This window comes from Grampus griseus (assembly GCF_964374135.1).
Source record: "Grampus griseus genome assembly, chromosome: 3".
NCBI lineage: Eukaryota > Metazoa > Chordata > Mammalia > Artiodactyla > Delphinidae > Grampus > Grampus griseus.
This window is the reverse complement of record NC_139019.1, coordinates 163,541,631-163,569,131: the sequence shown is the minus strand read 5'-3', so window position 1 is coordinate 163,569,131 and position 27,501 is coordinate 163,541,631. Positions and strand designations below refer to the sequence as shown.

General features: G+C 45.5%; 1 protein-coding gene across 4 annotated transcripts in view; it reads left to right on the top strand.

Annotated features, from left to right (window-relative positions):
* CACNA1A (calcium voltage-gated channel subunit alpha1 A) overlaps positions 1-27,501 on the top strand; it is a gene marked incomplete at both ends in the record, with an annotated part of 236,581 nt that overhangs the window by 41,652 nt on the left and 167,428 nt on the right. For 3 of the 4 annotated variants that reach the window (XM_082652568.1, XM_082652565.1, XM_082652566.1), the window contains 2 exons: positions 1,380-1,485; positions 3,856-3,995. In XM_082652568.1, coding sequence (XP_082508694.1) covers positions 1,380-1,485; positions 3,856-3,995 — 246 coding nt within the window. The remainder of the gene's footprint in view (positions 1-1,379; positions 1,486-3,855; positions 3,996-27,501) is intronic. The other variant, XM_082652567.1, reaches the window with a different exon arrangement.

The window sequence follows — 27,501 nt, the reverse complement described above, 5'->3', positions numbered from 1 at the left end:
CCTAGTGGATGTAAAGTGGCATCTCATTGTGGGTTTTGGGGGGTTTTTTTGCAGTACGTGGGCCTCTCACTGTTGTGGCCTCTCCCATTGTGGAGCACAGGCTCTGGACGCACAGGCTCAGCGGCCATGGCTCACGGGCCCAGCCGCTCCGCAGCATGTGGGATCCTCCCGGACCGGGGCACGAACCCATGTCCCCTGCATCGGCAGGCGGACTCTCAACCACTGCGCCACCAGGGAAGCCCTCTCATTGTGGTTTTGATTTGCGTTTTCCTAATCCTCTTTGGAGAAATGTCTCTTCAAGCCCTTTGCCTGTTATTTAATTGGGTTATCGTTTTGTTGTTGAGTTGTAAGTGTTCTTTGTATATTCTGTTACCAGACCCTTACCAGATATCTGATTTGCAAGTACTTTCTCTCATTCTGTTGGTTGGTTTTTTGCTTTTGTTTTTTCACTTTACTGACAATGCCCTTTGGCTCACAGAATTTTAAATTTTGGCCGAGTCCAATTTATCTATTTTTTCTTTTGTTGCTCTTGCTTTTGATATCAGATCTGATTACTGTATTTTTTTTTAGCTTTAAAATATAATTTTTTAACATCTTTATTGGAGTATAATTGCTTTACAATGGTGTGTTAGTTTCTGCTTTATAACAAAGTGAATCAGCTATACATATATATCCCCATATCTCCTCCCTCTTGCATCTCCCTCCCTCCCACCCTCCCTATCCCACCCCTCTAGATGGTCACAAAGCACCGAGCTGATCTCCCTGTGCTATGTGGCTGCTTCCCACTAGCTATCTATTTTACTTTTGGTATGATTACTGTATTTTAAATTGTAACCACCAGTCTCCTTTCCTGCTCTTTCTCTCTATAACATTCACCATCTTTTAATGTACTGTATAATGTGCTTATCTCACTCACTCACTTCTCCTCCACAAGGGCAGCTGTGTCCCTAGTGCCCAGAACAGGGCCTGACACACAGTAGGTGCTGAATTAATATTTGTCCAGTGAAGGTTGGAGGTGAAATGGAGGAAGAATGTCCACATTTTCCTTACAAAGTCATCTGCCAGGTTTCCAGGGCAGTGAAACTACTCTGGATCAGGCTATAATGGTGGATCCAAGCCATTAAACGTTTGCTCAGGCTCATGGAGTGTACAACACCAAGAATGAACCGTCATGTAAGCTATGGACTTTGGGTGATCGTGATGTGTCAATGTAGGTTCATCGACTGTAACAGATGTGCCACTCTGGTGGAGTATGTTGATAACAGGGGAGGCTGTGCCTATGTGGGGGACAGGGGCACAGGGGACATCTCTGTACCTTCCACTCAACTGTGCTTTGAACCTAAGCAAAGCTGGAAAGATTTTCCTTAATTCTGTGATACTCCCTTTGAATATATGATTTTAGCCACCATCATAGCAAACTGCATTGTCCTCGCCCTGGAGCAACACCTACCTGATGATGACAAGACCCCGATGTCTGAACGACTGGTGAGTGAAGTCTCTCTAGGGGAGGTCTCTTCTCTGCTTTGATGGCAAACTGGTGTGGCCATGGGAGCCGAGGGCAGAGTGGGCTCTCCGTCTTGGCACCAAGAACCGGATCGTGGGCCCCCTACCTGGGGAGCCTAATTTCATGAACACAATAATCTGGGGAGAGAGATGTCCTCACTGCCCATCCTCCACTCTCACCTCCCCAGCAGACCTCATGTCAATCTGGAGGGGGGTGGGTGAGAGTGGTCACCTCGTCCATGAAAAGTCACATTCAAAACAAAATTCTTAGGAATTCCCCAGCCGTCCAGTGGTTAGGACTCAGCGCTTTCACTGCCAGGGCTCGGGTTCAATCCCTGGTCGGGAAACTAAGATCTTGAACACCCCAAGGCACATCCAAAAAAATTAAAATAAAAATATAAATAAATAAAAACAAAACAAAATTCTTGTGGAAAATGTTGACCATACACAAATACACAGAGAACAGTACTGTGAACCCCTCATGAGCCCATCATTCAGATTCAACAACTGTCAAGATTTTGCCTCATTTCCTATTTTCTGTCCCTTTTTATTTCCTTGGTTTGTGTTTCTTGGCCAAAGTATTTTAAGGCAAATCCCAGACAAAATGTCTGTTCACTGCCATCTACTTAAGTCTGCATTGCTAAAAATATGGGCACTTTCTGGGAATTCCCTGGCGGTCCAGTGGTTAGGACTCGACGCTTTCACTGCTGTGACCTGTGTTCAATTCCTGGTTGGGGAACTAAGATCCTGCAAGCCGTGCGGCACGGCCAAAGAATAAATATGGGCACTTTCTTACATCACCCCAGTGGGATGTTTACACCCAACACAACAGTGGTTCCTGGGACTCATCAAAGAGCCAGCCACTAGTCAAATATCCGTGATTGTTTCAGAAATGGCATTTTCCAGGTCATTTGAACCAAGACCCAAACATGGTCTAGATTTTAGGTTGCTTAAGACTTTTTATCTAAAGCACTTATTTTCCCTCCTGCCATTGACCCTGCAGAAACCAGTCCAGGTGCTCTAGGGAATGTCCCACATTCTGACTTCTGCCTGGTAGCTTTCTTGGGATGTCATTTAGCTCGTTCTTGTATCCCCAGCGTTTCCTATATATGAATATCAGCTCTGGAGGGACATTCAAAATCCAGTTGATGATTTGGTGAAACTCTGCAGAGCTGTAAACTAGCACTAAGATCTTTCTCGATGCCCCTAGCCATCCCCCAGCCCCCTGCTTCCCCTCCTGGCATTCTGACACTGCCAAGAAGGAGACCTCTCTCCTTTCCATCACCATTTCAAAGCCAGCTGTCATAACTCAAGTGTAGGGAGAGAGAGATGTTAGAATCCACTCATTCCTAATCCACAAAGTATTAATGATCTCAAGGCTTTTAAATTTTAATAGTTACATATTATAATGTATATCCTAATAATAGATAACTAGCCCAGAAAAACTATGATTTCAGGACCTTTTTTGTTTGCTTTTGCTTACAATCAAGCTAAGTAAAAAGAGTCTGTTGAAAGAATGGTAAACAATTAGTAGTACTGGTGGCAAGCTGGCATGGAAAGACTCATGAAAGCAGAATTCAAATGATTGAAGCCTGAGAAACATTGCCATAACACATTGGGGAACATCCATGTAGGGGCTCTGATGGAGCAGAGCTTATAGCTTAATTCCAAGTACTATTGACTATCAGCTGGAAGCCAGATCTGGCAGGAGGTCTGGCAAGGGTCCGGGAGTTGGGACATTGGCCATTTACCAGCCAGTGCAGGAGCATTGATTCCAATATTTTAGCAACCTGAAGCTGGTGCATACCAGCTTAGAACCCTCGCAAATGTCAGATTTGGGGGTGAGGTCAGTGCACAGGGACCAAGCACAAGGGCCTGAATGATATAGGTGACAAGAAAACATTCTAAACAAGTGCTTTCTTCTAGAACTTTCTGCAGTGATAGAAATGTCCTACGTCTGCACTGTCCAATATGGTAGCCACTGGAAATGTGGCTAGTGAGACTGCAGCACTGAATATTTCATTTTATTTCATTTAAATTCATTTAAATTTAAGTAGCCACATGTGGCTGCCCTACTAAACAGCTCACATCCGAACAAACAATTCTGTGTGTCCAACCAGTGTGTAAAGTTGGCCACAAGGAAAGAAGGAGGTGTCTTCTCCATGTTTCTGTTTTTCTTGCAAAAGCCTTTGGACAGGGTAGCTCCAGGCAGGATGCAGTGGAGGGCAGTGAGTGCTGGAAGGTCAGGAGAGGTGAGGGGAAGTGCGTACACTTATCCGAGTGGGCTGGTTCCCTGTTCATGCCATCCTCTGCCAAGCTAAAGACACTGACCTTACCTTTTCTCCCTTCCAGGATGACACAGAACCATACTTCATTGGAATTTTTTGTTTTGAGGCTGGAATTAAAATCATTGCCCTTGGGTTTGCCTTCCATAAAGGCTCTTACTTGAGGAATGGTTGGAATGTGATGGACTTCGTGGTGGTGCTAACAGGGTAAGTGGCCCGTGCTGTGTTTCTTAGAATGATCTTGAATTACGAGGACTGCGGAAACCTAAGGGTCGATGTGGTCCAGGCTGGGTTCGGGAAGGCTGAGGCCCCACGGTCTTCTTCAATGTGCATGTGCCTCCTTCCCTGCAACGTCCTCATCTCAGCTGCACCTCAGAGCGGATGCTTTCTGTTACGATTAGAATAATAGCTTATTAGAATTGACTGCTTCCAAAGTGCTTTATGTACGCTCTCTCATTTAATCCTCACAACCACCCAATGAATTAGGAAATATTAATATTCCCGTGTGACCGCTGAGGAATCTGAAGCACAGAGGGACCTTAGATCACCCGGCTAGTAAGCGATGAAGCTGGGATTTGAACCTGAGATGATGTGATTCCAGAACTCAAGTTTTTAACTGTTGTGCACGCGTGGTTCTTTTGCTTTGCTTGGGGATATCTTGCCTTCATTTTAAGTTGGTAAATGTTTTTTGAGGACTTCTGGGTGCAAGAGATTGTGATGGGATTATGGACAAAACCAGTCTAAGTAAGGTGCAGTTACTGCAGTATTGAGGAGTTTTCAGATCTGATACAGTGAACCATAGTTGAAAGGGGGATGTGTATGCACTTTCCACCAAGGACCCTGTATAAGGTAACGCTAGCTGCTATAACAACAACAACAAAAATTCCAAAACTAGGTAATGATTTAAACACAACAGCAGTCTATTTCTTACTCACTGAAAGACCAAAACAGCTGTTCCTCGTTGGCCGGCTTCTTTCCTCCACACGGTGTTTGAGGGACCCCCCGGGTCCTTGCTACATTGTGGTTCCTTGTTGTTTGACCCACAGATCAGGTCTGCTTGTCTGCATCAAACCGTGGAAGAGAAACGAGCATGGATGGCGATATTTGGGAGGTTGTATGGGCCTGGCTGAGACCCTGCATGTAACCTCTTTCACTCATATGCCTTTGGCCAAAATTCAGTCACATGCCCACACATCGCTGCAGGGAAGCTGGGAAGCATCAGACCGTGCTTAGAAGGAAACAGAAATGGATTTGGTGGATAGCCAGCCAATCTTTGTCACAGACCCCAAACTCTTTATCAGGTCCCAATATAGACATTACCATTTTATGATGATTTCTGGCTCCTTTGCTTACCCACCTCTCTCTCCCAAGCTAAGTCTGTTTCTTCTCTTCCAAGACCCCTGTTCATTGGGAGACCTTCCTCGTAGTTCTCCTGTATGCGGTCATAGTTCTGTTCTGTGGGATCCTATTTCTCCTCTAGGGTTTGTTGCTGCTCCAGGTCCTGTCTCTCTTGGTAGATGTCATGGGTCTTAGTACCCATGCTGTGTTGGCTGGGCTCTCACAATTAAAGTTTTGAACATACCTGTTGTTTCAAAACAATGTTGCTTCTCACCGAAGCATCCTATTGGGCTGTATCATATTGGGCTGTTTCATTAGAGGCATTCAGATCTGAGTGGTCTGTTGCGAGCACTGTGGGCTAGCTCTAGCAGGCTTGGGTGTTCACTGAGGGAGTTCTGTTTGCTGTGCCCACACTTCTTTGGCTTGTGACCTTGGAAGGCTCCTGGGACATATTATGGCATTGGGCACTTGTCACTCTCTAGGAAACTCATCAGTGCAAGAGCCCAGTGGTTGACTTTGTTGTTGTTGTTTAAAAAATGTATAATAAAAATAATCAGACATTCGAAAATAAGTAGAGAGTAATATAACAAATGCCTGTGTATGCAAATATTCATTCAATGAGTATTTACTGGGCAACTACTATGTGCCAGGCTCTGGGACATAGCAGTGAACAAAACAGACAAAAGCCCCTCCTCTTGTGGAACTGACATTCTAGGGGTGAAGAAAGACAAAATGCATGAATGAATGAAATATCTAGTGTGTTAGATGTTGATGAGGGCTACAGAGAAAGAAATAAAACAGAGTAGGGATGGGATGTCTTATGGGCAGGAGGGCTAGAAGCTAGGGAAGACTTGCCTTGGGAAGGTGATATTTGAATGAGAACCTAGAGGAGGTGAGTGAAAAAGCCATGAGGATGACTGAAGGAGGAGAGTGCCGGGCAGAGAGAACAGCAAGTGCAAAGGCCCTGAGGCTGAACTGTGTCTGGTGTGTTTGATGAACAGTGAGGAGGCCAGCGTGCCTGGAGCAGAGTGGGTGAGGGAAAGAGTGGAGGAGGTGAGAACAGGGAGGTGAGGTGGCAAACTGCCATCAAAATGAAACCTTTACAGTAGTTGAGAGTCTGTCTCGGGCTTCCCTGGTGGCGCAATGGTTGAGAGTCCGCCTGCCGATGCAGGGGACGCGGGTTCGTGCCCCGGTCCGGGAAGATCCCACATGCCGCGGAGTGGCTGGGCCTGTGAGCCATGGCCGCTGAGCCTGCGCGTCCGGGGCCTGTGCTCTGCGACGGGAGAGGCCACAGCAGTGAGAGGCCCGCGTACCGCAAAAAAAAAAAAAAAAAAAAAGAGAAACCTTTATATATAGCACAGGGAACTCTACTCAATACTCTGTAATGACCTATATGGGAAAAGAATCTAAAAAAGAGTGGATATATGTATATGTATAGCTGATTCACTTTGCTGTGCACCTGAAACTAACACAACATTGTAAATCAACTATACTCCAATAACAATTTTTTAAAAAATGAAACCTTTGTAATACAGTGTAAGTCCCTGCATTCCCTTCCCTGGCCCCATTCCTTTCTCTCTCCATCCAGAAACACTTTCCTGAATTTTGTGTTTATCATTTCCATTTGGGTATTTACACTTTTATGTAAGAATATAAGACATATATGGTACCTATTTTACATTTTGACTACATAAGTATATAAGAAGTATATATGTGTTGTTATGCATGCCTTAAGTTTCTCTATAAATGTTTTCTTCTACAAACTGCCTTTAGCATTCAACATGAGGTCAATCTGATTGACAAGAATAATTCCCATTCATCCATTTTTACTGCTGCATGGTATTCTGTGGTATGAACAATCTACCATGTATTTGTCCATTTGAGTTATTTCCAGTTTCGTGCTATTTTGAACCAAGCTGTCTCCTCAATCTTGCATGTGGATTTCTCTAGGGCATATACCCAGGAGTGGAATTGCTGAGTTGTGTACTGTATGTATCCCCAGCTTCACTAGATATTGCCAAATTGCTCTGCAAAGTGGTTGGACCAATTTATGCTTCCTGGGGCTGACTTTTGTTGACAGGAGCTGGCTTGACCTTGCTGGTGGGAAGGAGCCTTAAAAACCCCTGTTTTGGGGGGTTTTTGGTATTTTTAATTAATTAATTTTTGGCTCTGTTGGGTCTTCATTGCTGCGCACGGGCTTTCTCTAGTTGTGGTGAGCAGGGACTATTCATTGCAGTGCACGGGCTTCTCATTGCGGGGGCTTCTCTTGTTGCAGAGCACAGGGTTCTAGGCGTGTGGGCTTCAGTAGTTGTGGCATGCGGGCTCAGTAGTTGTGGCTCATGGGTTCTAGAGCACAGGCTCAGTAGTTGTGGCTCACGGGCTTAGTTGCTCTGCAGCATATGGGATCCTCCCAGACCAGGGCTCGAACCCGTGTCCCTTGCATTGGCAGGTGGATTCTTAACCACTGCGCCACCAGGGAAGTCCCAAAACCCCTGGTTTTTCAAAGACACATGCACCCCAGTGTTCATTGCAGCACTATTTACAATAGCCAGGACATGGAAGCAACCTAAATGTCCATAGACAGACGAATGGATAAAGAAGACGTGGTACATATATGTAATGGAATATTACTCAGCCATAAAAAGGAATTAAATTAGGTCATTTGTAGAGATGTGGATGGACCTAGAGACTGTCATACAGAGTGAAGTAAGTCAGAGAAAAACAAATAAGGTATATTAATACATATATGTGGAATCTAGAAAAAATGGTACAGATGAACCAGTCTGCAAGGCAGAAATAGAGACACAGATGTAGAGAACAAACATATGGACACCAAGGGAGGAAGGAAGGGGTGGGATGAATTGGGAGATTGGGACTGACATATGTACACTACTATGTATAAAACAGATAACTAATGAGAACCTGCTATATAGCACAGGGAACTCCACTTCACTGTACAGTAGAAACTAACACAACATTGTAAAACAACTATACCCCAATAAAAAACAATTAAATTAAATTTTAAAGAAAACCTGGCTTTTTATAACATAGTTCTTGAAACACCTAGGGAAGCTCACATACTGTTGAGCATGTAGTAAGTCTCAATAAGTGATCAGTAAGTTGAAAGGCGACCATTTAATAGGTCAGTCAGTCTGCTACTTGGATGTTTGTATCTGCTCCTTGATTACAACAAGGTGGTCTTTTCTTTTCTAGTTTCCTGATATCTGCTGGGCCTCTAGAGGAGAAATTCTTCATTTGAGACAGATAGCTTCAGAGTTGGAAGTAATGGGATCCATGAACCCTCTGAAATTGCATGCCAAAATTGTGTGTTTGTATATTTTTCTGGTCTGTAGTTTTCATTAGAGTCTCAGGGGGTCAAAAGCTACAAGGAGCCACTACTGTAGATTCTATTCATTTCTTAACCTCTTCTCCTTTCCTTCTTTGTTTTTCCCCACATTTCCTTCTCTTGCTTTACTCTTACTTCTCCAGTAATCAACCCTTCTTCCTTACTGTCTGGTGGTTCTATCTCCTTCAAATCGGCCACATAGCTCAAATGTTATTACTTCAAACTGCAAGGGGCGGTTTAGTCTCCTGTTGGGTTATAAGCTAGAAACAGGGAGAGAAGAATAAAAGCCCAGCAAACCTAGCCTTCTGCTCAATGTCAGCGGTGGGGAAATGCAGTAAACTCTTAATTTCGTGTTCTTGGGGGAGGGGACTCAAGTGTATTAATTTGACATTGAGACAAAGATGACTTGAATGTGCACTTTCTGATTAACTCGGGTTCTCACATTTTGAAGCAAACCGCAGCATTAAAACACCATTCATTTTTCGTGGCTTACCAAGGTTTTGGCCTTCTTTTGTGTGACATTTGGTAGAAAAGATCTTACCATGGATTTCTGTGTGCTCTGTGTAGCTCAGGGCCCCAGAGAAATTCTAACTTTGTAATTGATCAACCCCTTTTAAAGCATCCTTCCCTTGTATTTGAAGTTCTGTTCATTAAACTAAAAATGTGTAAGAGGAAGATTTCAGAAGCTTGGCTATATTTCTGAGATGACAGAACTTTTACTGTAATGTTCAAATATATGTAAACATCAAAGAGGTCAGATAATACACTTGTACATGTTAAGAAAAGTGACTGCAAACACTACCAGGGTAGGAATGAAGATGATTGGTTTTTTTTTTTTTTATTCATGGGCTTAGCACCATACCTGGCATATAGTAGGTGCTCAGTAAAATAAATGCTTGCTAAACTGGAAGGTGGTAACACTTCTGATAATCAAAGTGTTCTGGGGAATTTTCTAAGCTGTTTAAGGAGATGGGGACCATTGCATTGATAGAAATAGCCAAACGGTCCAGGAGCCTATGACAGATACCCTGACATCAGATAAAGCAGGCAAGGGCAAGCTCTGGGTCTTTACCTACCCTGACATTTTGTGACTGTAAAAAACAAAGGTTCCTTTTTGGAAGGTCCTATGTACCATCCCAGGTTTTGGGCAGTTTTGTGTTGAGGACAGAAATGAGGAAAAGACCCAAGCACTTGGAGACCATCAGGGAACAGATGTTGGCTTTGTTTTTGTAGCATCATTGAATGTAAGGGCTCAGTGGACTCTGGCAGGTCCAACTCCTTTATTTTACTCACAGGGAATTAAGACACAGAAAGGCTAAGTAATTTGCCCAAGGTCACATCGAGATGGTGGATAATCATGAATCTTCCAGAATCAGAAGGTATGTTCATATCAGGGAGCCTTGGAGTCCCAGTTTGGGGGGCAGTAGGGGTGGTATAGATAAGTACTGCCACCCCTTGGGTTCTGCCATCAGAACTTTGCCTTCTCTTTCTTTCTCTTGTCCCCCCAAGTACCCAGCCTGTGGTCCCTTTATAGAGAAATAGGGTGCCTCAGAGAGTAATTCCAATTCCCCCTTTTTTCTTAGATGGTTGAAGAAACTGAGGACCAGAAGGGTCAAAATGACTCGGCCAAAGTCACCCACCGTTCGCACTCTCTTCCCTTTTTGATTAATTGAACAGCACTTGTAGTCATTCCTCAGCTTCCCCTCTTTCCTTTACCTCCTACACAGCTGTTCTCAGTTGCCTGCAAATAAAAACAGCATTCCAAACAACAACAATAAAACACAAGTAGCATTCTAACTCCTGAGACCAATGAACGGCTCCCGTAAATGCCAACTGCATTTTATGTTAATGTCTCTTTGCATTAATCCCTCCCCTCCCCAAGCAGAGGATCAGTCACTCTTGGTACCAAAAGGATCCCCCACTGTGGCACAAATGCTTTTTATCATTCAGAGAGTTTTATCGTTGAGAGAGCATCGATCTTTTTATTGTTCAGAGCATTTGGTTGTCATGATATTTGCTGAACCACGTTCCATCAGGAACCACCTCACTTCCTAGCAGCGGGAGCTTCTTTCTCCATCTTGTAACAACAGCGACAGTGATAATAATGATGCTGGCTGCCATGATTGTTATTCTTATCGTTTATTGAGCACTTACTGTGTGCCAGCACTATATGAACAATGTCACGTGCATTATCACATTTCAGTTGCATAAGCCTTTTTTTAGAGATGAGGGTCCCGCAGTTAGTAAAGGGCAGATCAGGATCTCAACTGCTGTGCTAGGACACATCCCTAAATCTAGGATAACCCTGGGCCTAACTTAAATTCAGGCAAAGAGCTATACCCACCCCAGTATCCTTATGAACATAATACCTGTTATTAACAGCAGTGGCAACATGGACAAACTAGAACTTACGAGGCAGTTATAACATGGTATACTGTACATGTTTATATGCTCAGCCAATTCTTACAACCCTCTGAGTTAAGTCCCATTATTATCCCCATTTCACAGATGAAGAAACTGAGGCTCAAAGAACTTTAAAAACTGGCCCAGAGTCACCCACCTCATAAATAGTAGATCCAGCATTTGAACTCAGTTAGATCTGGATCCAGAATCCATTTTCTTGAGTCCTATTTCCCTAAAGTCAAGTTTTTCAGGGAAGTCAGAGGGATCCTTCCTTTTCTCCCCCATCTTGGGCTCTATTGTGGCAGGAAAAAAATTGGGCAGATTTCCAGAAATGGTAGATTGGCATAGATTGATGGCTAAGACCTGAGCCACTTTTCTCAGTGAGCCATGGCCGCTGAACCTGTGCGTCCGGAGCCTGTGCTCCGCAAAGGGAGAGGCCACAACAGTGAGAGGCCCGCGTATGGCAAAAAAAAAAAAAAAAAAGGGGTGTCCTCCTTTCTCCCTCCACCCCCGACTTGGGTGGGGAAAGATTGAGTGAGGGCCAGATGGCCAGGTAATATTGTTCTGTACTGAGCTTCTTGGCCATTTTCCCTGTGTGACTGGAGAAGACTTTGCCATCTATCTCTCCACAGGTTTGGGGACTGATCACGGTCTTGTCCTCTTGAATTTGCTGTGACAAATGCCAGCCTGCCTCTAGAGAGGCATCTGGCCACGGCTTCTACAGTTTTCAGGGCTAATGACTTCTCTCTTCTCACCAAGGCAGGGAGGTAGCTGCCTGGCGGGCAGAGGAAATCTCAATGGAACGGGAAGCAAGTGGGTGCCTGGGGCCAAGGCGGAGGCTGCCAACTGAAAAGCCGCTGTGCTTTGATTTACGTAGGGAGGAACTATAGGACCTGCAGATGCCGTGCTGTGACAGAGGTTGCAGAAGCTGGACAATCTCTCCTCTCTCTGAGAACCTGGGCCTGACCCAGAGACAAAAGTCCCTCACCTTTAGTGGGGTTGTGTAGTAGAAGGGTGAAGCTGAGAACTGGGGGGAGGGGGAACTGGTGGGGGGGGTCGTTTAGGAAAAAGAAAAAACCCATTTTCATGACTTCTCTGGTTATATTCAGTCCTTTGGTGATCTCATCCAACCTCAGGGGTTTAAGTCCTCCTTCTATGTTGATGTTTCCCAAACTTACATCTCCAGCCTGGACCTCTCTCAAAGTACCCACTTTGAGGGAGGAGTTCACCGGCATCTCACACTCAAGATGTCCAAAACGAAACTCCTGATCATCCAGTATTGCCCCTCCCTGTCTTTGCCTGTCAGCGCATAGCCGCTCTGTCCTTCCAGGAGCTCTGGTCAAAAATCTTGATGCCTCGTCCACCTCTCACACACCCCATGGCCAATCCTTCTGCAAATTCTATAGGTTCCGTCTTTAATATGCATTCACTACTTATCCCACCTCCACTGCCACCACCCTGGGCTGAGCCATCGTCATCTCTCGGCTGGCTTGTTAGAGCAGCCTCTGCCCAGGGCTCTCTGCTTCTGCCCTCCTTTCCCACAGCCTGTTATCAACACAAGCAGCCAGAAGGATCCTTTTAGCACCTAAATTAGATCAAATCACTTTTCTGCTCACATCCCTCCTGTGGTTTCTATCTTGCTCAGTGAAGAATCCAAAGTCCTCAGCATGGCCCACAAGGACCTACCTGCACAATCTACCCACATCACCTCCCAAGCTCATCACCCCCCACCCTCCTCCTCGCTCACTGGGCTTCAGCTGTACCAGGCTCCTGCTGTCTATTTTTTGAACACTTCAGACAAGTTTGAAAACTCAGGGCCTTTGCACTTCGGGTTCTTCTGCCTGTTATGCTCTTTCCCCAAATATCTGCTCCATCCGTTCCCTTATCTTCAAGACTTTCTACTCCAGGCTCCCCTGACCCCTTGTCTACAATTTCAACACTCTCCCAACGCTTCCTGTCCTCTTTCTTCTATTTAGATTTTTTCCACGCGCTTAGCACTTTCGGACACACTGGATATTTTTTGCCCATCTTCTCCACTAGGTCAAGTACCATGAGGGCAGGGATTTCATTTCTTCTGCCCAAGGTTGTATTCCTCAGTGCCTAGAATAGCGCCTGGCACACGGTAAGTAAGTGCTTAATAAATGTTTGTGACTGAATGAACGAATCAGTGGTACTTATGACCTACCAATGTTGCGGGAAGTTTCACTGAGAAAGAAACTGATCTGAAGGCAGAGAAGTCTCTGCCTGAGCGCTCATGCATGACAGCTTGTCTAGATGAGATGGTGCAGTTTTGGAGGGCGTTTGGGAGTGTGGCCCTAACTGGGGATGGAATATGCCTACACGTGGTTTTGGTCCTACTCCAGGAGTTGTGGTGTATCTTTTGTGTCATAGCTCTGAATGGACTAAAACTCCTTCAAAATCAGCTTTGCTAGCTACTTTGCATTAATAAAGTGACACAAAGATGAACAAGTTTGTGCAGAAGGGGAAGGGCCTGAGCAGGGGTGTGTTCTCAGGCCTGCTGTGTGTGGTTGCGCACAGAACCAGGCAGCTGGAGTACATTTTCTAAGTGTGTAACTCACCTACGTGTAAACCTCTTTAGGAGAACGTTGTGGGCTAAAGAGTATTGAATACTTTACTCCCAAGAGTCCCTTTAGCCCTAAGAAGCTTTGATTTCAGGAGTCAAGTTTTTTAGGTGGTACTGTAGAGACACAGGCCATGGGTTGTTTTGTTTTCACTGCTCACAGGCACATTTGGGGGCCACCCACAGAATTTCAAGATATGAAACTCTGGCCTCAGGGACAGAGGCAGGAAGGAAACCTAAGACCCTTAAGTCCTGCTCTGGGCACTAACATGTGGCTGGTGCTGTTTCTTTTGCTTCATGTTGGTATTCCAGGGATTACAGGATATTAATAAGATTGAATGGACAGAAGGGATAAGACTGGGAGGTCTTCATAAACTAGACTGAGGAGTTTATACTGGTAGAAAATAGCCCTGGATGTTTTCAAAGCAGAAACTGGGAAGTGTGTAGCAGAATCGCATCCTATGCAAATTTAACTTACACAAAATCATTGATATGTAATTGGCACACATATAAGAAGAAAAAGGAAGAATATAATACTTGAATAGTGAGGTCATTTCTACCTGTCGTTACATTTAGTGAACTTTTTCCAAGGGACCAGCATGATACATGTTCTTCATAGATCCCAGTACATCAGTTAGGAATGCTTTTTTCTGCAAGTAACAGAAGGGACAACTAAAGGGGGCTTTCACATTAAAGGCTTTTGTCACCTGACTTAGAAATCCACAAATCAGTGGACCAGGATTAGCTCAGTGGTGTCCTTCTATCTTCCACTCCACCTTCCTCAGTGTGTTGAATTTTTACTTCATGCTTTCTTGCCTCAAGGTTGCGAAACGGCTGTCACGTCTCCTCCTCTCACAGCCTCATCCAAAATCAGGAAAATAATGGCAGAAAGAGAAAACTTTCATTGGAGGTTTTTCTCTTTTTAATCTAGGAAGAAAAATCTTTCCTATAAGTTCCCAGCAGGCTTCCCCCTACATCTTATTGGCCATATACCTGGGTCACATGACCATTTCTAGCTTCAGGAAAGACCAGAAACATGAATACCTACCATTTTTGCTATTTTATGGGAGACTAGCTCTACCTGTAGGAAAGATAGGAGAAAGAAATGGCTGTGATAGTTAGCAGTGTCTGTCACATGTGCCATACTACTCTCATTCTGTTATATCACATATTATACACACCTATTACTGCCCGGGCTTAAACAACAAAACCATGTGTACTGTCCCTTATGGGTGATTTAAGGGTTTTTCAAGGGCATTTTTGAGTATATACAATTTTTCCCTTGTGCACTGACTTCAGAACCATAACTTAACTCTCCCATGTAAGATAAAGCATCAGTTTGGAGAGGTGAGTTCAAATCCTGGCTCTGCCACTGAGATGTGTGACTTTGGGAAATGATTTATTCGACCTAGTCCTTGTTTTACTCATTTGTTAAATGAGGCTCATATTAATACCTCATTGGGCTGAGGTGAAGATTAGATGGGATAATTAGTACATAGTAGGGGCTCAATAAAATATAGTCAAGAGGATGGGGGAGGGGGGAGGAGAAAAAAAAGGGGGAAAAGGAGGAAGAGGAGGAAGAGGAGGAAGATTCCTGATTGTGATGGAGTAAGTCCTAGAACTGAGATGATTCTAAGTCTGGGATGATTCGGGACTCACTTAGGATAATGGAAATAGGAAGGAAAAGATGGATGTAAGGTCCATTTCACCGAGAGAGAACATTCCGGAATATGACAATCAACTGACTATTGGCTGGTGTAATGGTGGTGCCATTGCAGGATCACAGGGCGCTTCTAGTGGGAAGAGCTTATTTCAGTCATGTTGAGGTCCCTGCAAGACATTAAAGCAGAAATATTGCTTTGCAGACAGATGTAGGTAAAGTTAAAGCTTGACTGGCCTATCCAGATTTGAGTCATCCACAAAAAGTTGGTTAAATCTGAGAGTGACTGAGCCCTGTAGGCATGAGGATGTAACAGACAGGAACACGTGGTCAGAGAGGCACCCACACTTAGGGACCTCAGTGATGAAAGAAGCGCTGAGAAGGAAACAGAAGATGTGGTAGACGGGTAGTTAGGAAGAGAGACATGCCTTAGTCAGCTATGTTGATTGCAACAGAAGAGAAAAGCAAATCTCTGGGGCTTTGGGGCTTTGTACAGGCACGCCTCAGAGATATTGTGGGTTCGGTTCCAGGTCACCACAATAAAGTGAGTAGCACAATAAAGCGAGTCACACGAATTTTTTGGTTTCCCAGTGCATGTAAAAGTTATGTTTACACTATCTTATAGTTTATTAAATGTGCAATACATTATATCGAAAAAATGTACATGCCTTAATTTAATAATATTATATTGCTAAAACATGCTAACCATCATCTGAGCCTTTAGCGAGTTGTAGTACTAACAACAAAGATCACTGATCACAGATCCTTATACCAAGTATATTAATAGTAATATATATGGGGCTTCCCTGGTGGAGCAGTGGTTGAGACTCCGCCTGCCGTTGCAGGGGACACAGGTTCGTGTCCCGGTCCGGGAAGATCCCACATGCCGCGGAGCGGCTGGGCCCGTGAGCCATGGCCGCTGAGCCTGCGCGTCCGGAGCCTGTGCTCTGCAATGGGAGAGGCCACAACAGTGAGAGGCCCGCGTAACGCAAAAAAAAAAAATATATATATATATATATATATATATATATATGTTATTAGTAATAATGAAAAAACTTGAAATATTGTGAGAATTACCAAAATGTGAACTTGCTCATGAAGTGAGCAAATGCTACTGGAAAAATGACACCAATAGACTTGCTGAATGCAGCGTTCCTACAAACCTTCAATTTGTAAAAAATGCAGTATCTCCAAAGCAGAACAATAAAATGAGGTATGCCTGAAAATGAGAGAAAAAGAGGGTTGTTTGTAGGGAAGTTGGGGACGCATGAAATCTTGGCGGTGGAATTCTGATTGAAAAGAGAAGTAAACAATAAGTCAAACCCATTCAGGAAGTTTGGCAAAGAAAGGAAGGGGAGAAACATTTGGTCTTTCCTGCCATCTATGCCAATGATGTGATGGGTTAGGTGGTCTCACTGGGGAATAGCTCAGTTTCTTGGGCCTTTTTCCTCTCCTTAACAAAATTTTACATCAGAAGTGTAAGATTATGGGCACGTTTAGAAAGATGAAGAAAATGGGCATCACATAGTATCATGTATCTCTTCATAAATAAAGTTCTGGTTATATCATACCAAAACATCTGGACAGATTTTCATGAAATGTGGAGGGTACATTTGGGATTGTTTTACTCAATGATGTACAGGAAATTCGCTTGAGGTCCACTAGGGCAGCAGAAATTGAGGTACAACTCTGGTTGGCCTCTTCTTGGGAGTGATATGTCTTATGGTTTCAAATCTGAGCCCTACATTGAAAGGTAATTGGGTAGCAGAGTCTTCAACTTGCAACACTGCTCTGCAACACAGCTATTTCTTGTTCAGGCAACTCTAAATGAGAGGGCAGCCTGTATACACACACCATGATTAAGACAATGGGCTTTGGAGTTGGAACAGATTTAAAACCCAGATCCACTGTTTACAAGCTGTGTGACCTTGGGCAAGTGGTTGTGCCTCTCTGAATGTTAGCTTCTTCAACTGGAAAACAGGATAATGATACTCCCTCCCATGTAGAGTTGTTTAATGAGTTAGTATCTGACACGTGGTACACTGGGTTTATGAATGGTATTTACCAATGGATGGTCTGAAGAAAGAGGAAGGGATATGGCACTTCTTTGGACCTCAGCTTCCTCATCTGTGAAATGGGAATAATAATTGTACCTACCTCATAAGGTAGGATTCAATGAGATAATATATGTAAAACACTTAGAAACTGGCAGAGAGTAGATACTCAATGATATTAGCTATTTTAAGACTAATAACTATAATTATAATAATAATTATTACTACTTCTTCAGGCCCAATTCCATAGACCGGCAAGTTAACTGTAGAGAACATTTGCTCTTATTAGTGGGGGACCCAAATTCCAACCTCTTCTTCCAATTTGGGGAGAACCCCCCTTTGTGTATCATACTGCTGGACCATGAGACCCCATACTCACAAGTTGAAAGTTGAAGCGGGGGATTCTTCCTCTCTCCACCCCTTGGTAGCCAGGGCATGTGAGTTAAACTCAACCAGTCCCGTGCTTCCTCACCCAAGAATTTGAAAACGGAGGAAGTGACTCAACCATGAAGTATGGCTCCGGATTCCTTCATGGCAGCTTGCTGCCATGGGGTTGGTCTCGCTGCCTTGTCCCTGCCCATTTTCCAAGCCCCCTCGTCGGGCCTCTTGTTGTTTATCTGAGCTTCCTAAAAATCCCTTTTATGCCGAAGCCAGCCGGTCAGTTTCTGGGTTTTGCAACCCAGAACCTAAACCAGCCCTGGGCCAGTGGTTTGTTTGGAGATCCCGGGAAACATAGATAGGGGAATAGAGGGCTCCGATAGTGAAGAGGAGGCAGCCAGTAAAACAGACTCACATCTCAAAATCAAACGTATGGTTACCAAAGGGGAAACGTGGGGGCAGGAGATTGGGATTAACATATCCACACTACTATATATAAAATAGGTAACTAATAAGGACCTACTGTAGAGCACAGGGAACTCTACTCAATACTCTGTAATAACCTATATGGGAAAAGAATCTGAGAAAGAATGGATATATATATATGCACATATATACATATATAAACACACACATACACACACATTCAGCCCCCTGCATACAAACCTTCAAGTTGCTAACTTTCAAAGATGCGAACGTGTGTTCACATGTCCAGTCACATAAGTGAGTTCACGTGCCTGGCGTTATCTGTAAAAGTTGGGGACCTAGGCTAACTTTGTTGGACTTATGAACAAATTGGACTTAACGAACGCACTCTCGGAATGGAACTCGTTCGTATGTAGGGGACTTACTCTGTGTGTATATATATATATATGTATATACATATATATAACTGATGCACTTTGCTGTATACCTGAAACTAACACAACACTGTAAGTCAACTATACTCCAATAAAAATTTTTTTAAAAAAAGAAAAGAAAAATAAATGGGAAAAAATGTTGGATTAGCAAACAAGTTTGTGCTGTGGGCAACTAGCACTTGCTTAATCTCTCTGGAGAACTTTGGGAGGCCAAGTAGAACATGCCCCTCAGAGTTAGCCCACCAAAGAAGTAAGGGAGCTGGGATGCAGGAATCCTTCTGGGCTCTGAGCTCTCTGGGTCTCCTGGCTTGCCCTACATTCGGGTTGAACACGCTTCTGTGGCCAGGAAATCATAGACGGTCACAGTGAAGTGTGGGACACAGGCACGGCACCCACAGTATCTGCCTTGTTGGCCACACTTACCTAGTTCTGCCGTGAATTTTCATTCAACTGCTTAGGTTTCCTAGTGAAGCATTTGGAGAATCAGTTCATCTCTAAGGCTCACCCTGTTGGCCCCAAGTAGGAAGTGAGAACAGTTGCTCCATAGGGAAGGGATACATGAAGGGCAGTTGAAAGCCTGACCCTTGTCCTTTGGGGAGTTTTGGCTCCATCGATATTCCTGAGACAAGGCACTCCCTCTCCTTCCTGGCCTAGTGGGTCACAGGATTTCTGTGCAGAGAAGAGCAGAGGTCAGAGTGCATTAAAGGCATGGAAATTCGAAACAGAAGAGCCCAACAGGGTCCAGGTGGGATCCAGGACCCAGGATTAGGGATGAGTTAGCAACATTTTTTATTGTCTTTGGCTGGCAACAACTGAGTAGAATTTGTTCCAGGAAGGGAGAAATGAGCAAACTGGGCCTCTCTCACTGGGAGGTGAGAATTACATCAGCAGGGTAGCCTCTCCACTGGGGATGGTACAGCAGCCCATGTGTTCACTCCTGAAAAAGGAATAAGTGTGGGTCCTCTATTCCTATTGTGGGGTCTTATGTAGCCCAGAAACAGGGAAACATTTGAAGGATGTATTAGGATGCATTCAGTGGCATGTAACAGAACATCCAACTCATGGTGGCTTAAACAAATAGGGGCTTATTCATTCTCATGTTACAAACTGTCTGGAGTAGGTACTGGTTGGCACTGGCTGACATCTCTGCAATATTCCCGGCCTTTACCTCATGGTTGCAGAATGGCTGCTAGAGCTCCTAGCATCACGTCCACATTCAAGACAGGGAAGAAGCAGGTTGGCAGTTTTGGTGAGACTCAGCTGTGTGCTTTACCTGGTCTCAGTTGAGCTCATTCAAGCATCTGTGGTCAGCTGTGGGGCAGTTGGGTGGCTCTCCTGTTTGGGTGTTGGCTGGCTGTAGGCTGGTCTAGGGTGGCCTTGGCTGGGACCACTGTGCTCTGCTCCACATAATTTTGTCCTCCAACAGGATAACTTGAGCTTGTTCACAAGGAAGAAGCAGGGTTCTAGGAGAAAGAGGAAGCACACAGGTCTCTGGAGGGCTAGTCCTAGGAATGGACACCCTCAATTTGTCCACTGTTGGCCAAAGCAAGCAGTGAGCCTAGTCCATATTCAAGGGGTGGCACAATAGACCCCCCAACTCTTGATGGGAGAGCAATACATCACATTGCAAAGGATGTATATCCAAGAAGTTATTCATTGGGACCATTGTGGCCCCAATTCCTATCCTCTGAGGCCATCTGCCCCATTCCTTTCCATTCCTGACTCTTAGCAAGAAATGGGGATGATGTGTTATTATTACCATGTCACTCACACAGTGAAAAGGAGAGAAAATGCCAGCAAAGGCTCTGCTGAGAGCCCAGGGCTGGTCATGCAGCCACCTGGGAATAAAGGTGAGGAAGCTTACACAGCCTCCTCAGATTCCTTCTGCTTTTATCAAATCTCGACTTGATATCTGAGTTCTGAGCCCTCATGGGTGGTTGAAGCAAGAGAAAAGATTTCTTGGCTGCCACGTTTGTTTGTTTTTGGCGGCGTCTCTTCGTGGCGGCACGCGGGCTTCTCTCTAGTTACAGTGCGTGAGCTTCTGTTTAGGTGCGGCGTGCAGGTTTCTCTCTCTAGTTGCGGCGTGCAGGTGCCAGGGCATGTGGGCTCTGTAGTTGTGGTGGGCCGGCTCCAGAGCACTTGGGCTCTGTAGTTTGCAGCACACGGGCTCTCTCACTGAAGTGCACGAGCTCTCTCCTCGAGGTGCGCGAGCTCAGTAGTTGTGGCGTGTGGGCTTAGTTGCCCCGCGGCTTGTGGGATCTTGGTTCCCCGGCCAGGGATCTATCCCACATCCCCTGCATTGGAAGACAGATTCTTTACCACTGGACCACCAGGGAAGTCCCTTGCCTGCCATGTTGAACTGGCATAGTTCACAGCCATGCATCCCAGCTCCCTATGTCAACGGGAGCTTTTGATTTCATTTTTCCTTTTAAACATCACTCACTCCTGATTATAGCTGGATGGAAACCTCATTCTGATTCTGTCGGCTCGGAGGGACAGAGGCCAGGCTGGTGGGCATCCGTGTGGAGACCTTTTTGTTCATCCCTTCCCCTTCACACCCCAACTCTTTCTTTTGGTTTCTGCCTTCTTCTTTGTAGCTACTCCCACCTCTCTTCCCTCCTGGAATTCTAGCTTTATGAGAACCCAGACCAGTGGGGGAGGTCAACCTCAAAGAAAGGAAATTGGCATTAATTGAGCACTTCCTATGTGCCAGGCCCCTTACATACCTTATCACCTTCAAACCTCCCCTCAGCTCCATGAATATTATCACAGATGAGGAAAACTAGACTCAGAGAGGCAAAGCCGCATGGCCAAAGTCACACAAATAGGAGGTCCTGGAGCCAGGATTTTGGATGCAGATCCACCCCACGGCAGACCCAGCCTTCCTTCTGTCCACTATCGCATGTTAGAGGGAGAAAATAAGAAAAGGGACGCCTGCCTCCTATGTCAGCAGTACCTGCTCACTCACCTCAGGACCTTTGCACTTGCTACTGCTCGTGTCTGCAATATGCTCTGTTCTCTGTGTCTGGTTACTTCTTACTCAGACATGATACTTAAAGTGTTTAATATCCAGGGTGGCATGGGCCCTGACCAATTACAAAGGAGGCTCCCTTTTTTTGTGCCAAGTGTGGACCCTTCATGGGGAGGTCCAGGAGACTTGGGAGGGGGCTGAGGTGCCGAGGGGCACTCATGGGGCTCAAGGAAGTACCTATTTACTGATGTAAATAGTCTCTCCCTCCAGAATGCCTTCCTGGCCTCCCCACCTGATGCGCACCATGAGGCCAGCTTAAATGTCTTCTTTATGGGCATCTGGTGGCATCTGTGTGAAACCTTTCACCATTGTTTACTGGGTGAATCGTCTATCTTCTTCCTCTGGAAGGCAAAGACTGAACCCAGAACCTAGTACAGAACCTGAGAATGGGGTTCAGTAAACATCTATTGAAAGAATAAGTGAATGAATGAATGAATGAATGAATAGCTGGTGGTAGAGAGAACCATGTCTTTTGGTAGGTTTGCATAGACGTCGCTGAAGGGTAGACAGTGGGGAAAACGGGATATCCTTGATTTTAGTCTTGTGCTCTGAAGTGGGAGTGAAGTAACAGAGACACAGGAGCTGCCAAGGTTCCCCTCTCAACCTGGCCTTGTGCCGGGGGCTGTGCCACCCAGGGGGGGAATCCTGGGAAGCCTTGGGCACCAAGAGCAGTGGGGACCTGGAGAGCATAGGGGGCTGGGGGAAAGCCCCTAATTTCCCATTCTCTAGTCCTTTCTAAAGGAGTGGGCAAAGGTTAGCATGTTTTTATTTATTTTATTTTATTTTTTTTGCGGTATGCGGGCCTCTCACTGTTGTGGCCTCTCCCGTTGCGGAGCACAGGCTCCAGACGCGCAGGCTCAGCGGCCATGGCTCACGGGCCCAGCTGCTCTGCGGCATGTGGGATCTTCCCGGACCGGGGCACGAACCCGTGTCCCCTGCATCGGCAGGCGGACTCTCAACCACCGCGCCACCAGGGAAGCCCCGGTTAGCATGTTTTTAAACGGTAGGTTCAACAGCAAAGCCCACTGATCAAGAGGCAGATCCCGGAGTTAGACGGACGTGGGCTTCCCCAGCATCCAGCTGTGGGACCTGCGGCAGTTACAATCAACACCGACATTCACTGAGAATTTACCGTTGTGGCCGGTGTAAATTATCTCATTTAACCCTCCAAGAATATCCCTCTTGGTAGGTGCTGTCATTGTCTCCGTTTCACAGCTGGGAAAACAAGGACAGAATGGCTGAGGGGCCCCCTGAGAAGAGTGAAGGGAAGGGCCAGGGCAGGGACCCAGGCATTTGGGTGCTGCCCACTCGCCTCCACTCCTCTGCTGACCTCTGGGGTACCTTCTTGTCTCTCTGAGCCTCAGTTTCCTCATCTGAGGAATGGGACTTAGACCTGTTTTGCAGCGTGAATAAAGATATTCGTAGTGATGGTGACCCCGGATACGATGCATGCTGTGGCCAGGCTCTCTGCTTTAAGGACTTAACAAGGATCAGCGCATTCAGCCCCTGTCACCCCATGGGGTGTGAACTGTCATCATTCCCATTTTATAGTTGAGAAGACTGAGGCTCAGAAAAGCTAGAGGGCTTGACCCAAGCCACACAGCTAGGAAGTTGCGGAATTGGGATTTACATGAGGAAGCTTGGCCCTGGGATCGAAGCTCTTAATAGCCACACTCGATACATGGAGAGAAGGTGTTTGATTCGGTGATTATCTGATGCAGGAATCAGGGAGGTAAAGACCCTGCTTCCAGACACCCACTGCTTAACTTGGCTCCAAAGGGGCGGTAGCTGGTGGAGGCATTGCTGTCTGAGAGAGTTTAGCTGGATACACCGCAACTGGCAACCGTTCTCTTGTTAATAATTTCTCTCATTCACAGTGTGCTTGTTGTGCGCCACGGGCTTACCTAAACCCTTTGCATAGATCCACTCATGGGTGCCTCACAGTGACTCTGAAATTGGGGCCGTTAGCACCCCTGCTTGTGCATGAGACCCCGGGAATGAGATCAATGACCTGCCCCCCTCAACCAGATAGAGGTCAGCCTTAGCCCAACTCAGGCCCCGATCCAAGGCTGTGTACAAGACAGTTTCCACATCTCTAGGGGTCCATCTTCTTCACCTGACATAGGAGGTACTGAACTTGGTATGACTCTGACAAAAGAACTCTGATCATTGTTGCCCAAACCTGCCATCTTCTCCATCTTAATTAAGGCAGCTTCGTCATTCCAGGTGCTGGGCCCCCAAACCTCAGGGTCTTTCTCTATTTCCCTTTATCTCAACCCATACATCCAGTCTATTAGCAAATCTTGTTGGCTTCTCCTTCAGCATCTACCCAGAAATCCACCCGCTTCTCACCACCTTCACAGTCCTACTCTGGCCGTGACCCCATATCCTGGTCTCTTAATGTTCCCCCTCGCCCTTTCCTCCATAGACTATCCCCCCACCCGCCGCATAGAAGCCTGAGGGTGCCTCTGAGCGCCTGAGTCAGGCCATGTCCCTCCTCTGCTCAGAACCCTCTGTGGCTGTCTCCTCCCTCAGAGAAAAAACCCAAGTCCTCCCCATGGCCCACAAGGCCCTGCATCCTCTGTCCCATCCTCTCCCACCCTTCACCTTTCCCCACTCTCCTCACTCGCTCACTCAGCTCCAGCCGTGTGGGCCTCCTCATTGTTCCTTAAACACACCAGTCACCATCCAGCCTCAGGGCCTTTGCATGAGCTGTTCCCTCCATCAGGTCTCCATATGACTCCTCATTTGCTTTGGGTCTTTGCTTAAATGTCCTTCAACAGTGTTGTTGTCCCACCCCTCTCCTGATACTCACACTCCCCTTTCTCCATTTTATTTCCCTCCACACCTCTGATGGGCAACTGCCAGACCACATTTATTTTTTATCTTGGTTATCATTCACCTCTACCACAAGAATATCAGACCCACGAAAATGGGGACTTCTGTCTGTTTGTTTCACTACTATGTTCCAGAGCCTAGAACAGGGCCTGCAACATAATAGGTGCTCAATAAATAATTTGTGCAATGAATCGTCCCAGTGAAACGCTCCAGGGGTCATTGAGCCCCTGCCCTGATTAGGTGGCAGGTGCCCAGCCCTGCCCGACCGTCCAAGGCACTTGCCCTCCTCCGCCTACACAGCCTGTCCTGTCTCCTCCTGACCAGCTTGCCTCACTGTTCTTCCTTTCTTTAAAAATTTTCATTGTGGTAAAATACATATAACAAAATTTACCATGTTAACCATTTAAAAGTTTTTCTTATTGAAGTATAGTTGATTTACAATATTGTGTTACTTTCAGGTGTACAGCAGTGATTCGATTATACATATATACATTCTTTTTCAAATTATTTTCCATTATAGGTTATTATAAAATATTGAGTAGAGTTCCCTGTGCTATACAGTAGGTCCTTGTTGCTTATCTATTTTATATATAGTAGTGTGTATATGTTAATTCCAAACTCCTGCTTTATCCCTCCCCCACCCCCCTTTCCCCTTTGGTAACCATAAGTTTGTTTTCTAAGTCTGTGAGCCTCTTTCTGTTTTGTCAATAAGTTCATTTGTGTCATTTTTTTAGATTCCTCATATATGTGATATCATATGATATTTGTCTTTCTCTGTCAGGCTTACTTCAGTTAGCATGATAATCCCATTTTAACCATTTTTAAGTGTACTGTTCAGTGGCATTAAGGACGTTCACATTGTCATGCGACCGTCACCACCATCCATCCCCAGAACTTTGTCATCTTCCCAAACTGAAACTCTGTCCCCATGAAACACTAACTCCCCATTCCCCCTCCCCCAGCCCCTGGCAACCCCCATTCTACTTTCTATTTCTATGAATTTGACTCCTCTAGGGACCTCCTATGAGTGGAATCATACAGTATTTGTCCTTTTTTGACTGGCTTATTTCACTGAGGGTAATGTCCTCAATTCATCCATGTTGTACCATGTGTCAGAATGTCTTTCCTTTTTAAGGCGGAATAATATTCCATTGTCTGGATGGACCACATTTTGTTTATTCAGTCATCCCTTAATGGACACTTGGGTTGCTTCCACCTTTTGGTTATTACAAATAATGCTGCAATGGACATTGGTTGTGCAAGGATCTATTTAAGTCCCTGCTTTCAATTCTTTTGGGTATATACCCAGAAGTAAAATTGCTGGATCATTGTTCTTCCATTTTTTAAAAAAAATCAAGATTTTTAATCACCGGGGCCCTGGAGGTCTCATTAGCTAAAGCTTTCCTGGGACATTTTGAAACTAGAAATAGGGGTGAGGGGTACAGTTGCGGGCGGGGGGGGGGGGGCGACAGCTCTTGTGTCAGCTTTTTTTAAACAAACCAGGAGGAAGATGTGTGAAATCCCTCCCTCCCCACCCCACCCGCTCCTGTATCTCAAAATACCCCCCTGCTTCAGGAAATGGCTGTGGTATCAGGAAGGCAGCGTGTGGCATCTGAGACACAATATCACAAGTGGCTGCGAGCCCAGAGAGAAACCAGGACAGACGCGCTGGGGACACGGGCTGGAGATGGAGCTAATTTTAGGGGCTGAAGAGGCTGAGAGAAGGGGGGCGGAGGGGTGCGCGCGTGCTCGCGCGCATGCGCAGGCGTGGCATGCGCGCGCGCGCGCACACACACACACACACACACAGTGTCGGAGGCCTCGTGGGGGAGGAGCTGCTGAATAAGTTAGCCTAGGGAAAGTAAAGCTAACGGGAGGGGGCCCAAGACCCAACACAGGGGCGTGGTAAGTAAGTCCCAAGGTGTGAACCTCAGGATCATGGCGACGGTCGGTGTTAGTCGACAAGTGGAATAGAGATGACTGCATTTATGGAGACTTGGCTGTGTGAGGCATTTCACCCACGTTATCTTGATGGTAATTCTCTGAGAAAGACGCCCTTACGATCTTCCATTTATGAGCAGGGAAACTGAGGCACTGAACTAAATAACTTCCTCCGTAAGAAGCTCCAAGGGAAATTCTCAGCAAATGGTAGTGGTGGTTTTGTTATGTTTGGGGATATATTGGCAGGTAAAGGGGGAAATTTTCTATTAATTCAAAAATTGCTTACTGAGTTCCTACTATGTGCCAGGCCCTGAGAATACAGTGGTCATTAAGAGAGATATCTTTCCTGCCCTAGTGAACTTCAGCCTAGCTACACTGCTACATCAGCCTAATAATTCTCTTAAATTATTATAATTCTCTTAAATTGTGGTAAGAATAACAACTAGCACTTACTATGAGCCAGGCGCTGTTCTGAGCCCTTTTCGAATATTAGCTCATTTAATCTTCACGAAGGTCCTATAAGGTAAGAGTTGTTATCATCCATATTTTATATGTGAGGAATGTGAGGCACAGAGAGATTAAGTAACTTGCCCAAGGTCACACAGCTAGTGACCCAAACCCGGGAGAGTGGTCGCAGAGTCTGTGTTCTTTACCACTGTGCTTTCCTGCCCCTCTGATAAAAATAATCTTTAGTCACATTGGGCTATTGCTATGTGCTGTGCCCTTCACACACATCTCATTGGACCCTGGCAACAATCCGATGTGGCTTGTTCTCAATGATCCCCATTTTATGGAGAGAGAAACTGAAGCCCAGAGAAGTTAAATAGTTTGCTCAAGATCTTGCAGCTGAGGACTCTGGAGTCGCAAATTTGGGGTGGCCTTGGACCCTGCAACTGAGGCTCCAGTGGCTCGTAGCGGGGAAGCTTTTATAGGTGCATTTATTCCATTTTCTCTGCTTCTGCGTAAAGATAAACACTCCAAGTCCCTTTGCTGTAAACTGTGGGACATAATTATTTAACGGAAGGTAAATGCTTTAGAGATGGAAATTGCTGTGCTTTTTTCCTTAGGCATTGTTGCCTGCATACTAATGCAACACAATGTGTCTTTCTTCTGTCAGGCATTTTAGACAAATTCTATTTTCCTCAAAATATTTTGCCAGAGAAAATAGCAAATGGGAAAGAAATTCAGAGACACAGGCAGGGAGAGGAAACCATTCTCTTGGGTTTAAATAGAACAGCTGAGTAGCTAAGAGCATGGATCTGGAGTTAAGCAGATGCCAATTT